The 14,160-nt window shown below is 47.1% G+C and overlaps 1 protein-coding gene across 1 annotated transcript in view; it reads right to left on the reverse strand.

Annotated features, from left to right (window-relative positions):
• Positions 1-5,747: 5,747 nt before the first annotated feature.
• The window catches only part of PROSER2 (proline and serine rich 2), a 42,523-nt gene continuing 34,110 nt past the window's right edge, over positions 5,748-14,160 (reverse strand). The window contains exons 3-4 of the mRNA XM_046679479.1: positions 10,873-11,125; positions 5,748-8,917 (exon numbers count right to left, since the gene is read on the reverse strand). Coding sequence (XP_046535435.1) covers positions 7,887-8,917; positions 10,873-11,125 — 1,284 coding nt within the window. The 3' untranslated portion in view covers positions 5,748-7,886. The remainder of the gene's footprint in view (positions 8,918-10,872; positions 11,126-14,160) is intronic.

Here is a 14,160-nt window from a genome sequence, read left to right on the forward strand (position 1 = left end):
ATGAAGGAGTCCTCCAACGTTGTGTATCTAAGCAGGAAGCCAGACCTACCCAGCCCTGGGGAAGGAAAATAAACTCTGCAGGCCTATTTTTAGAAAGCGGCAAAACCCTGTTTCTCAGCAGGGAGTGGAATTTAAATCTCAAACTTGCTCCTTTGCTGAAGTAACCACTGGACTCCATGCAGGAATCGGACCACGGGGAGCAGTGGTGTCTGAATGAGGCTGTTAGGCTGGTGCCTGCTCTGCCCCCTCACTGCTGGGCTTGCTCAGGGCCATTCCGGAAGGCTCTATAGGAATTCCAGTGCAGCCTTCACAGTGGCAACGGTGATGATGGTGATGAAGATAATGGTGATGATGGCATTGATGATGGTGATGGTGACAGTGATGATGGTGATACTGCTGCTGATGGTGAAGAAGATAATGGTGATGATGATGGTGATGATGATGGCGATGATGATGATGGTGATGATGGTGAAGCTGTGTGCCAGGCATACACTTGACATACGTGGTCTCATTCAGTCCTTACAACAACCCTATGAGGCAAGTATGGTTTACCCCCATTTATTCAGATAAAGAAAGTGAGGCTCAGAGAGGTTAAGACACACAGCAAACAATCGTAGGGCTGGGATTCCAACTCTGGTCAGGATAACGACAAAACCTGCTCTATGTGAAACCGTCACAGTCTCCAAATTGGAAGAGGTGACACTGAATACAATTCCTATCACTTTCCTTTCCCAGAGTGCATTTGGAGAAAAATACACCTCTGAAGGTGCATCTGTTCTGCAAACAGCAAGTGGTCGTTTGGCATCAAGACGGTATGAGGTGGATGATTGAGCTGAGAAAAAAATTTGGTTTAAAAGATAAAATGGAGTGATTTTTTAAATGTGGCCCAAACTGCCACTGAAAATACTTATTCCTTGAAGAAATATACAAAACCATAAGTTACATTACATTATTAGAGGAAATGTAGAGGCTCCCAAGGCGAGATGCCCAGTTCTCCAAGAGTGGGCACATCCCGAGAAAATGTAGACAGTAACTTCAACAATGCCACCTACAAATATGGGCAGACTTGTCATCATTTACGACGTGGCTGAGGAAGGACCACCAGTTTGTGCTGCAGTTGTGTCATCACTGAAATATGGGCAGACTTGTCATCATTTACGACGTGGCTGAGGAAGGACCACCAGTTTGTGCTGCAGTTGTGTCATCACTGAAATGTGGCTGGAGATTTCCCATGGTGAAACCAGGTGGAGCCCCAGCACCCTGCAGAGGTGTCCCCACCGGGAGCTGGGTGGCCTCTGCGGAGGGCGAGGCTGAGGCCGGGTGTGGGCAGCCGCTCTGCCTTGGCGCGCTCCGAGCACGGCTGCTCACTGGAGCCACTCCTGGACTTTCCACTGAAGCCGGGTTGCCTTTCCAGTAACAACCACGACTTCAAAGGCCTGCCAAGCAGCAGATTGGGCAATTTCCCCGGTGAACTCATTTAGCCGTGTGTGCGTGGGAGTCCTGCACCCAGGCACGTTGGAAATCATGACTGGCAATTCCGGGTTCCAGAACCAAGTCTTGAGGGAGGGGAGGGGTGGGGAGGGCTGGAGCCAGAGGCCTGCTTTGAACTGGATTCCCCCAAGGCAGAGGTCACATGCAGCGGATTCAAGCAATCCAGGCTGGCCGAAGGGCCCTTCTCAGGCCTGGGGACACCAGCTGCTTCCCTTTCCTCTTTCAAGGTCTGTGCAGCCCCCGGGAATGCTCTTTCCGCCAAACCTGACTTCAAAGTGACACAGTCTTCACCTGTCTTTCCTTTTTCTCCCTTGTGACAAGCCCCTGTTCCCTATCAGTTGATACCTACCTACAAATCAGGGATCCGCCATAGCGAGTCGGGGCAGAGTGTGCGAACAGTATTGGACGCGACCCCATGGGAGGCAAGGAAAGCTTGGGAGACGAGAAACAAGATGCAGGCTGGATGGCACTGGGGAGGGTTAGCCCTCTGTGTGCTCTGCAGGGACGGCTGGAAGGCGTCGGCCTGGCACAGTGCAGGCAGCTTTGCAAGTGCGGGGAGCATGAGTTTGCAGCCCGGGCATGGAGCCAGTGGCTCCAAGAGGCCCATGAAGAAAGAGGAGGGAAGTCTGCGTTTTCTCCTCCATCAGTGGTTATTATACCCCCACCTGGTGAGGAAGAAGTGATAATATTTGGCACCACGCACAGTGTCTGGCAGACAGGAAGGACACAGAGATTTGCTGAATGAATGGATGAATGAACATTGTCATATTCAGCAGCACTTGGTTCACCTCCGAAGCTTCACAAATTAAGTTTCAGACGGCTGTTTTACATTATAAAATCATAATTCAGTTCATTTGGCCTTTAAGATGGGACTGATAAAGGGCCTTACGAGCAGTTTCACAAACACAGAGATTGTGAATTTGGAAGAGCATGGTCGAGTGTGGCCTGAGCTCCGAGCCTTGGAGAGCAAGCTCCAGGAAGATGGGGCACCTCAGCTGTCACAGTGGGCCCTGCACGAGAAGGCCCTTCTGGAACCTTCCAACTCTTTGAAATCATCTTCACAAGGCAGAGGTTATTTACCTCAAATTCAAAATGCTTAGACATCAAACAATAGTCAAGTAAAAGGATAAATTCTATCCTATTTCATGGACCAGCAAACTCCTATTCTCTGCCACAGAAGTTAGAACTTGCCAGAAGTGGAAGAGACCCTCATAGCACTACCATCTCAATAACTCGTCAGGGATGTGGGTTCTGTGAGGAATTATGTGGTTTTACAAAGGCTACAAAGACCTGAACGCATCTTTGGTAACAAGGGCCAGCCTCTTGCTGCCTGTCCCAATGCTCTAGGGGAGTATCCCCCACAGAAAGGGTCAGAGAATGCCACGGATGGAAAACAGCCAGTCACCTAGAGAAGAGTACGCATGTGTAAGCACACGCATGCGCAAGTGCACAGAGCTGCTTGTTTTCTGGAGCCTTTTATGCCTGACACATGGATTTCTTGTTCATTCAGCCCCACCCCTTAAAAGTATTTCCAGAACTTAGGTTACTACCCTTGGCAGCTCTGCTTCACGCGCAAATACTTGGAGGTTGAAGTTTATGAAGTGTGACCTGTTTATCAATGACTAAGTTCCTTTAACCTCAGCTTCCAAATGTTGATTCCTAACTCCAGTCCTGCTCGGACCGGCACAGGGGCCGACTTTACTGTGGGCAGGGGGACGTGGGGTGATCACGGAATCCTGAACCTAAGCCACCAGCTAGGAGCTCCAGCCCCAGAAAGCAGACCCCAAGGCCCTCCACAAAACTAGGGTGTTTTTCTCCTTCGAAATGTTCCCCGACGCGCAGAAGTCAGTTCAGCTGGGGAAAGAGCTGGCTTCTAGGATCTCGAAGAAGGTGTGGAATCAGGAAAACCTACGTTGAACTCGACCAGTGAGGCGGGGGTCGGGTGGGGGGAGCCCACCTGACTCAGCTCTGCTACAGATCATAGTGCCCCCAGAGCAGAAGGGCCTGTGGGAGTGGGGGGGTTGTGGCAGACAGATCTAGGGGATTGCCAAGGACTGGGGAGGCAAGAAGCAACACTGGGGGGGCGTCCCAGGATTGCACAATTCCCTCGGAGCTGGTGGGGGGGCGGTGCTGCTCTTTGCAGGTCATCCTCCTTTTTAGCTCATTGTTGAGTAGGAAGTTCATGCAGCTGAGAAGACAAGAAGCGAGGCTGAGGCTGAAGCACACCTTCGTGGAGCCAGGTGCGGGGGGGTTGGGGGAGTGGGGGCGGAGGGGCAGTTTGAGGTGCAGTGAGGGATGGGATCATGTGGGGCAGGCTCCCCCTGGCCCTGGGGTCATGGGGGCGGGGCCCCCTACAAGGACAGTAACCGGGAGGGAGAGTGAGCCTGCTGGGGACAGTGATTGCATTTCTTAAGTCTTCTCTTCTCAGTTTGGGTTCGGTAGGAAAGGGTTTTGTTCTGTTTGGAATAAAGAGACATTTTAGAAGGACGGCAACCAATACACAGAAAGGCTGACCATTTTTATGCTAAAAAGTGTGGGACGGGATGTGCCCTCAGGTCACAGCCTGTGGCTCCCTCTGCTTTTCTCGTGCATGGGGACAAATGGATTTTTGTCCCCCAGCAGTGCTCCCCCGCCATGGAGAAGAGTGCGACTGTGGCGGGGGAGGGGAGTGGGAGCTGGAAGGGGGCTGTGGGCCACGAGGCAGTGGGTGGTCGGCTATCTCAGACTCAGTTCCAGAGTTCCCAGGACGCGGCAGCTGCCAGCCCTGCCTTCTCTTTTCTCAGATATCTGAAAGAAAGGCTTGTCCAGCGAGCAGATTAGGAAAGGATATGGGAACTTGTCCCCATACTTTAAAGCAGGGGAAAATGCCTTGTTGTGAAGAGAAGAAACAAAACCTGTTTGGTGACTTGTCATTTCAGTGAAAACATGAACCTTTCACAGGTGAGCATTTCCCCACACCCCCCTCCCTCCCGCCACCGGGATCACGGGCTGGCAGGCGGGGCCGGGGAGCAAAACACAGGCCACAGAGATCACGGGGACCTGATGACAAACGTTTAAAAACCCAAGGGGGCAGTTTAGGGAAAAAAGTTTATTAAACTTGTCAGGGTGATGAAATACACTGAGAGAGGGGCAATGCCTCCTTCTGCACCTCCACGAGGAAAACAGAGTACATTGTTCCATACTTACCTTGATTCTCTCTTCATTCCTCTTGAGTGAACATAAAGAACTGATTTCTTAGATCACCCGTATAAAAAACATCACCACCCATCCTCCAAAGGGTCAAATTCCACGTAGCCAACACTGTGGGAATTTTAAAAAGAGATACATTTCTGACTTCTTACAAATGGAAAGTTCAGTCCTAAGGGTTCCTTAAGGCCTCACTTCTTGACTCCCCTGATCTCTTTGCAAAAGCTCGTTTCAAAGGGGGAGCCGACACTGGGAGCTCCCCATGGGGAACTCTGAGTGCACAGTCCTACACTGTCAGCTCATCTTGTGCAGCCAGAGGAGGAAAAAGAGGAAGAAGGCAGCTCAGGTGGAGCCCTCTGCCGTGTGCATCTTGAGTCTCGGACACCTGGCCATTCGAGGGCCACCCTGCCTGTGCCTTTCCTCCTTGACAAGCCTTATCAGATGAGAACGTGAGCTGGGGAGAGAGAAGCACAGATCAGAATTTCTCCCGGTGTTGTGAAGATAAGTGTGCACGCTGGGAACCAAATATCGGAGAGGGCGGGGGAGAGAACCGAGCCGTTACCCTGGTGACAGGTGAGAGTCACCATGTGCAGACGCAACTCTGGTTTGGCCATTTGTACACACCTTCCTAAAAGCAGAGGAAAATCCCCCCCCCCCCCACCCCCAACGATTTTAAGTATTCAGATAAAGAGTTTCATAAAAATGGAGACTGATTTACAAGTATCACTTGAAAGAAAAAAAGGGCACTTTTCATTATAATTCTGCTTTGAAATACGGTCCTTAAATTCCCTTGAAGATGAGCCTTTAAGAACGTCCGAGAACAATAGTTACAGCAAAGAAACTAACCCCCTCAGCAAACTGGGTGTTTGTGTTAATGTGACACATACACATCCAGGTTAGTTCAGTAGGGGCTATAATTTCAACCTTGTAAAAACATATGGCTTTAATCACTAAGGTTTGGGCACAGGAAATGACCAGAGTAACAGTCAGTATAATTGGTAGAAGAAATTATGAATAAACAGAAGGATAGGATATAACCATTTAAAAGAAAATAATTGAGATAAGTATAAAATGCACAATGTTGTTTATACTTAAGGTAAATCTCTACATTTATTTTTCAAAAATGTCATTATGAGAACAAATAAGCTAATATATAGTCAAGTTCACCTTAATCACAATGAAGTCATAGGATAAGATAAAAAGAAAGAAGCCTCATATATAAAGGACATTTAAAATGTTAGCCATATCAAGACCCTCCATTTTTAAACACTGTATGGCATCTCACTTTATAAAAAGGGAATACAGCCCTCGAGAATCCTTTAAACAAACCCAACATGAACAGGAGTAAAATAAAAGCTATTTTACAAACCTCTAAAATCAAAGCACCTATTGAAACAAAGACCGTCAAGAACCTATGAGATTATTTCAAGAGGACAGGGCTGGACGAGACGCTAAATACTGTAGTTCTAAGGAAAAAATTGCAATCATTTTATGTAACTTACAAGGCAAATTGAATACTATGAAAAACGTCCTTCACAGCACATTTAAAAGTCTGAATTTAAATAATACTCAACAGGAAAGAAACAGATTCTGAGACACAATAACAAAAGGGCGTAACTTCAAGTGTGGCCCCTCCTGGTCTATTTTTAGAGGTTTAAGACCCAAGCCTCGGAGAGGTTTGATAATAATGCTGTGGCCACAGCTCAGCATGCAAGTCACAGCTGGGGAGAAAACCAGTTCTTTTCATACTGCATAACTTGGTTCGCTGTTTTTTTCCCTTTTAAATTAATCCTGAGATCTTGCCCATGGAAGACAGGGGATCTTAAGAATCTTCTGTTTTCCTCTGTTTACTGGCTACCTCGGAACATGCAAAACTAAAATTAGGCGATAAATTAAAATTAGGTGATAAATTAAATCTTTAAAAACGTTCTTTACTAAAAAAGGAACTATCTTGCTTCTTTGGAATATTACTTTAATTGGGAACAGAACAACACACTGTTGAGGAAAAAGCACTTTGGTTCACCGAAATATTATGGAGATAGGTCCTTAAAAGATTTCCTTATTAGGAAGTAAACATTTCTGTGTCACCCATCACAATGCTGAGATGGCTGTGTCCATCAGGAGGATAGGAAGCTCCTGCATCCTGTCTTACTCAACGGGGTTTTAACTTTATATGTATGTCATATGAATGCGTGTGCACACACACAATACCTACATGTGTATATGTTAACATATATTATGTACATGTATATACACAATACACGTTCATACACATATCTCCCAGGAACACAGACCTTCTAGTCTCATGAGACTCACTTTCTTAAGATTACCACCTTTTCCAAACTCAACCTTTCTATTCCACTCCCATACCTCAAAATTACAGTAAATCATACTCTAAAGGTTTCATTTTAATTTTCAATTAAAAAAAGAATTGAGCAGGGCCAGCCCGGGTGGCCTGATGGTTAAGTTCTGTGGGCTCTGCTTCAGTCGGTGGCCTGGGGTTCAGATCCCGGGTGCAGACCTACACCACTTGTTGGTGGCCATGCTGAGGCGGCGTCTCACATACAAAATAGAGGAAGATTGGCACAGATGTTAGCTCAGGGCCAATCTTCCTCAGCAAAACAAAAACAAAAAACTGGGCAAACCAAGTTATATCAAGCAACAAAGGCATATCTAGGGCAAGCGCATTGTTATTTACCCTTCAAAAACAAACAAAAAACCAGAAAAGTATTTTAAGACACTATGAAAATTTAACAAGCATTTCTTTTTTATTTTTCTTAGAAACTCACTTTCTTAGAGAACTGAGTATAAGAGATCTAAACTGACTTCATGTCATGTCCTTGGGATAAAAGGCTCAATTAGAGACAAGAATAACACATTGGACCCAATCCCCCTCCTCTTAAACCCAAAAAGTATATGGCATTTACAAATTATAGGAACAAATAGGTTTTTAAAATTATTCTCTGAGTTCCTGGAAAAAGGAAGACAAGAGATGGGGCTGGACCCTCTTTCACAGAAGGATCCCCTCTGCTCGGCTGTAGCATCAGAGTGGGGCCGCACTTTCTGTCCTTCACTCAGTCGGGACCACTGAGTCCTGGCGCCTCTCATCTCTAGCCCTCAGCCGGGCACAGCAGCTGGGACTGCTGCTCCTGCTCTCCTGCCAGACAGACCAGGCATCGTGCCTCCTCCAGCTCCCTGCTCAGCCTCCATCACAAGTTCTCCTTCAGGAGGCCGAGCTTCCGCAGGGCCTCCCTCCGGGCTTCCTCGGTGGAGCCTCGGCCGGAGAACTGGACAGTGATGCCCTGCGGCCTGAACCCCACGGCCCTGGGGAGCGAACCCGACCGCCTCCTCGCATCCTGGCTGCAGTCCGGCTGCCGGTGCTCATACAAGCTCTTGCTGGCGTTCTGGCGTGCAAGTTTACTAGTAAGAGCCGGGTCTGGACGGATGGTGACAGTTTTTCCAGTAGAGACAAAGGCACTAGGCTCCCTCTTTAGGACATCGTGGATGCTCTGGAAGCCATTGGCCAACGGCGGGGACTGTTCTGTCTGCACGCCTCTGGACTGCTGACCGCTGGTCTGCCTTCCCGCCCGCGAGGATACAGCTTCCTGGCCGGGGCCTGGCTTGCTCTGGTCCCGAGTGCCCTGCTCTGGAGAGATGCTTCTCCTCTGCTCAGTGAGATGGCCCTTCGGGGCCTGATCTTCCATTTCTCCCACGGTGAGGAAAGAGATACCATTAATGTTGGCCAAGACCTGGGCCTTCCGCTCCTGCACATTGACGGCTGCTTTCGAGATGGTCTTGTTGAACTCCTTCCCCGAGCTGTTGGTCACGCTGATGTTGCTGGGGAAGCGGTGGATCTTGGGTGCAGGCTGTGTCGTGGGTCTGTGCCATGGCAGGTGGTCCCCATTTCGAGGGGCCCCAGAAGCCAGTGTCCTCCATTCTCCAGGCCTGCCCTCCTTCGAGGGAGATGTGGGCGAAAGTGCTTCATTTCCTGCCAGCTTCTCGGAAATTTTCTGGGCGATAACAAGAGGAGTAGGGACCGAGCGGGGTAGTTTTGGGTGCTCTGCTGGGGGAGAAGGAGTGAGCAGCTCTTTCCTGGGGTGGGCTGGAGCTGCGGTGACAGGCAGGGAAGGCGACAGAGGAGGGGCCTCTGGAACCGTGGAGTCTGGAGGGGGCGAATTCTCAGCATCCTGCTTCCTGCATTCAAGGTCAGGAATGTCTTCCTTTCCACCAGGTCCAGCCCCTGAAAAGTGAGGGAGAACCCTCATAAGCTACCACTTTATGTAAAAATAAACGCATTACATTTCCTTTTCACTGAATTGAAAAGGGTCTCAAAGGGACGTAATACCAATGTCAGCAGTTCCTCCCGTCAGCTAAACTCCCTTTATCCTTGTTCCCTGGACTAGACAAAGAGAATGCAGCACGTGATTCTCATAACCATGTAATGGAAAGGAAAGCATGAGTGATGGAGAAAGACTTGCAAGTCAGAAAGGTCAGCACGTGGAAAGCACACTGTAGAAGTGAGCTTCTGAAGACCCATCATCCCGGGGCAAGTAGGAGGAAGAAACAATAACATAGCAGGGGGTTCTACAGGGAGAAACGAGCCTGGAAGGTGGTGTGGCACACGCCAACAACTCCATCAGGTCCTTCTAGATGCAGGACAGTCAGATTTGAAACAGAAATGTTTCCTGATGGCCCAGGTAGAATGTCATACGCCAGCCTCTGAGCCTTTACTGTATCCACAACATAGACTGATCGCGGATCCCCTAACACTTTTCTGCACTTATGTTTATACGCTTCCTCCTGCTGCACGAGTGTAAGCCGTGTCTTACTCATCTTTGCATCCTCAGAATCTCCAGGATGCCAGCCACAGAGGAGGCACTTAGAGCTCTTACGAAAATGTCATGTTAGAGAACTGATGGGCGAGGTGGCTCACTTTCCAAAAGTGTTTTCCTTGGCACAATGAAATGATCTTTTTTTTTTTTTTTAAGGAAGATTAGCCCTGAGCTAACTGCTGCCAACCCTCCTCTTTTTGCTGAGGAAGACCAGCCCTGAGCTAACATCCGTGCCCATCTTCCTCTTGATCTGACATTTTTAAAGGGTCAACTGGTTCAAATTAATTTTAGGAACTATACTTCAAAGAAGAAGAGTGATAAACATGGGAAGTTGAGGGGCCAGCCCTGTGGCGTAGGGGTCAAGTCTGGCACGTTCTGCTTTGGTGGCCCGGGTTTGCGGGTTTGGATCCTGGATGCAGACCTACACCCCTTGTCAGCCATGCTGTGGCAGCGACCCACATATAAAGTAGAAGAAGACTGGCATAGATGTATAGATGTTAGCTCAGGGCCAATCTTCCTCAAGCAAAAAAAAGAGAGAAATTCATATTAAGTGTCTTCTTTGAAGAGATGGTTGCAAACTAAGCTCCAGGTTCAGAAGCTATAACAGTTTGTGAAATTCTGTGTAATACATAGCCTTGCTTACAAAAAAAAAAAAAGGAAAAAATATCTATTTCTAAAGGCTCATGACAAATGGCAGCGTTCTGTAGTTAGCAGAGCAAAAATATTTTCCCTTCTATTTTTTCCTTTACAACCTTATTCCTTGCCCACATTTATTTCCAAAATCTTTTCCAATCAGGAAAAAAACTGGAAGAAAATTTTCTCCTTGTCCATCTGCCTCTAGGACTCAAGGGACAAAGGTACCCCTGTCCTCCGATGCCGCCCTAAGTCAAGCCAATGTACGAAGCAGGTGCTGAGAGGAATTTCTGTTCTGATCTTTTCCTGTTGTTCTGAACCAGCCAGAACACCTTGGAAAGTCACGCTACAGAAACAGGGGCACAATCTTGAACAAAAGTTGACATTAAACCTCAAGGGCTAAAATACAAGTACCTGCATGTTTTCTTTGTAGAATGAATTGTTACCTGGAAGTCATTTCCGATTTTGTTTCTTTATGAAAATATATATATGCCATCTATTTGTAGGCCCAGTTGGTCTCATTTTTATTCTAGCCCTTTTGGAGTTTCCCTTCCTGTGTTGTCACCCTAATATGCTATGGAAGCATCTACTCGTTGGACAATCAAACCGCCAAGAGGATGCTTCGACCCTAGGAATCTCGGGTACGCCCACCCCCTAGCTTCCATAGCGGCAAGCCCAGGAGAACGCGATGGAAGGAAGTGCCCCCGGGGCTTGTGTGCTTCCTGCTCACCCGCTGCCTCGGTCCCCTCCGGGCGGCTCTCGTGTTCCCCAGCTGCAGGTCCTGGCTGCACTAAATCGATGACATCTTCCGGCTCCGAGTGACTGGAAGCGCCCTCTTCCAGAGACCGCAGAGAGTGGCAGTGTACGCCGCTGTCACACAGGTCCAGCTCCTCAAAGTCGTCCTCCAGGGAATCAATAGTCTCCTCAAAAAACAGGATGACATCCTTTTCCTCGTGGGTGAGGTACTTCAGGATCTCGTCATCCTGCACGAGAGGTGTGGGGGTTAGGAATGGAAGAGAGAAAACAAACGGTGGCTTCACCGAAGAGAAAAAACCATGACACAGTCAGGGTCGATTCAGAGCCCAGGGAAGACTTCACAGCACTCTAAAATGTCTGCCATTCAGGTCACCCGGCTGACAGACCTGTGCCCCATGTCCTTCACCATTTTACCTGCATCAAAAAGAAGGCTGACTACAGGGCGCAGCAAATCAGGGATCTTAGAACTTCTTATCGGCTCTCGCCTTGTGCTTCCTAGCGACTCAATGACGACAACGCAATGCTTCTCCGGCTCCTCCTTGGGACAGCTTACTGTCTACCTACTGCTGTCAAACACACTTGGTTCCCCCGTAGTGGCACTGGGGGAAAATCTCTGGCTAAAGACAGTGGAGTGAACTCACATACTTACCGCCTCTTCCTCCAGATACCCCACTAAAACAATAAAGGGATTTATTATTTTTTTAAAGGGCACAAATCACAAAAACAAAAATAATAGGAAAAGAGATGACATAGCAAAATCTGGGAAGTTAGACAGCAGAAGGACAGGTGGTAACTGATTCAGAAGAACCCAGAAAGTTGAATTTTGGTCAGCAGCTGGGAGAGGCCAATAATCAACCAGCTGAGTACTGGAGAGCTCCCCCGAGCTCAGGCACTGGGGGTGCTGGGCGGTTCTGGAAGTGTGGCAAGGACGACGTTGAAAAGAGCAGAACTGGTTGAAAGTCTCTTTCAGAAGCAATTAGGTCACCTCGGCAGAAAACTAGATGTTTTTTCTTAAAGAAAGTAAAAGAGGGGCCGGCCTGGTGGTGCAGTGGTTAAGTGCGCACGTTCCGCTTTGGCGGCCCAGGGTTCACTGGTTCAGATCCCTGGTGCGGACACGGCACCACTTGGCAAGCCATGCTGTGGTAGGTGTCCCACATATAAAGTGGAGGAAGATGGGCACAGATGTTAGCTCAGGGCCAGTCTTCCTCAGCAAAAAAGAGGGGGATTGGCAGATGTTAGCTCAGGGCTAGTCTTCCTCAAAAAAAAAAAAAAAAACCCAAAAAAGAAAGTAAAAGAGAGATTTGAAGTGGGGGGACATCAAGCAGAGTTGACGGTGAAGGACCGTATTGAAAACAGGGAGTAAATGAGGCCAAATTCACCCTCTAGACAGAAGACTAGAAGAGTCTCCTCTGGGGAATCTGCATGGCCCATGAGCCAAGAGAGGCCGAGACGAAGGATTCCTCAAGGAAATAGCTCAGCAAGAGCACCCCACGAGTGAAGATCAGAGTCAACACACCCAGCACAGAACTTTTAATCAGTTGCTTAATGTCCTATTTTTATTTGTTTATTTTTTAAAGATTGGCATCTGAACTAACAACTGTTGCCAATCTTTTTTCTTTTCTTTTTTTTGCTTTTTTCCCCCCAAATCCCCCTATTACAGAGTTGTATATTTCAGTTGTGGGTCCTTGTAGCTGTGGCATGTGGGATGCTGCCGCAGCATGGCCGGATGAGCGGTGCCATGTCCACGCTCAGGATGTGAACTGGCAAAACCGTGGGCCGCCAAAGCAGAGCGCGTGAACTTAACCACTCGGCCACAGGGCGTGCCCCAATGTCCTACTTTTAAATCTGTGCATATAACTAATGATAACAAGCAGCTGTGAAAAACCTTTAACATGAAAGACATATCAAAACAAAGAAAAGGAAAAAAAATGCAACTTAGAAGAAACAAACTAGGCAGAATGATGAAAATTTCATAAATATTATCAATAATATCCTCAGAGAGATAAGAGAAGATACTGAATCCATAATCAAGATAATAATAAAAATGTTATTAAAAAAACCCTAGAAAACAAAAAGAGCTCTAGACATGAAAACTGACAGCAGAAATGAAAAACTAAAGACAAGCCTAGAAGACGATGTTGAGAAACCAGAAAAGTAAAACAAAAAGTCAAAACAATTTTTTTTTTAAATAGAAAAGATAAAATTAGAGGATCAGTGTGGGAGGGTCAATGTCTGAATAAGGAGTGTTTCAGAAAGATAAATCAGAGGGGAAGAAATGATCACAATGAATAAGTAAAATAATTCAAGGAATGTCCTTAAGCAGACGGACACGAGTTTCCACATAGAAAGGGGCCGCTAGAAGAACCTAATGAACGAGAATAAAACAGCCCGAAGGTTCAGGACACCGAAGACCAAGATCCTGTAAGCTCCCAGAGTGAACAGGCAGGTCACATGACAAAAGAGCAGGGATCAGAACAGCAACAGACTTCTCAGCAGCAACACTGGAAGCCAGAAGACAGTGCTATGATTCCTTCAAAATTCTGAATGAATTCAGAACTAGAGTTCTGGTCCTTACGAGATTAGGTCAGGATAGGATAAAGATGTTTTGATGACATGTGGGGTCTAAACAATGGATCTGCCACATATGCCTTTCTCAAGAAGCTACTGCAGGCGAGTGGCTGCTCCCCTCAACAAGGGAGTAAACCAAGAAAAGATACAGGAGCCAGGAAATAGGAGGGTCAATGAGAGAGAGCTGGAGGGAATCCCAGGGTCATGGTGACATCCCCAGGATGTCAGCTGTGTAGTGAACAACCCGTCTAGTTCAGAGCAAGCCAGAGGGCTACAAAGAACATGAAGCAAGCAAATAAGACCCAAACGATTATGGACCACGGAAAAAACTAAAGTTGGGAGAGAAAGTATATGAGTCAATTCATCTATAGCAACACACACACATAGAGTTAGATTAATTATATTGGTATTTATAGTAGCAAGAAAAAAGCAAAACAAGAAACAACCTCAAATGTCCAACAATCAGGGTATGGTTAAACAAATCATGAATGTTCACAGATGGAATATTATACAGCCATTTCAAATGATGTTTTCAAAGAATTTAAGGCCAAATGAAAGAAAGGGAGACAGAAGAATACAGTTGTCTCGATTGGATTTAAATAAATGCATTCTTACTATATACACACATATAACAGCTGCTGAAAGGATATATAGTAAAATGTCAGTGGTGGGGAAAATGAAGTTAAATAACAAA

The sequence above is a fragment of the Equus quagga genome, chromosome 12 (genome assembly GCF_021613505.1).
Source record: "Equus quagga isolate Etosha38 chromosome 12, UCLA_HA_Equagga_1.0, whole genome shotgun sequence".
Lineage (NCBI taxonomy): Eukaryota > Metazoa > Chordata > Mammalia > Perissodactyla > Equidae > Equus > Equus quagga.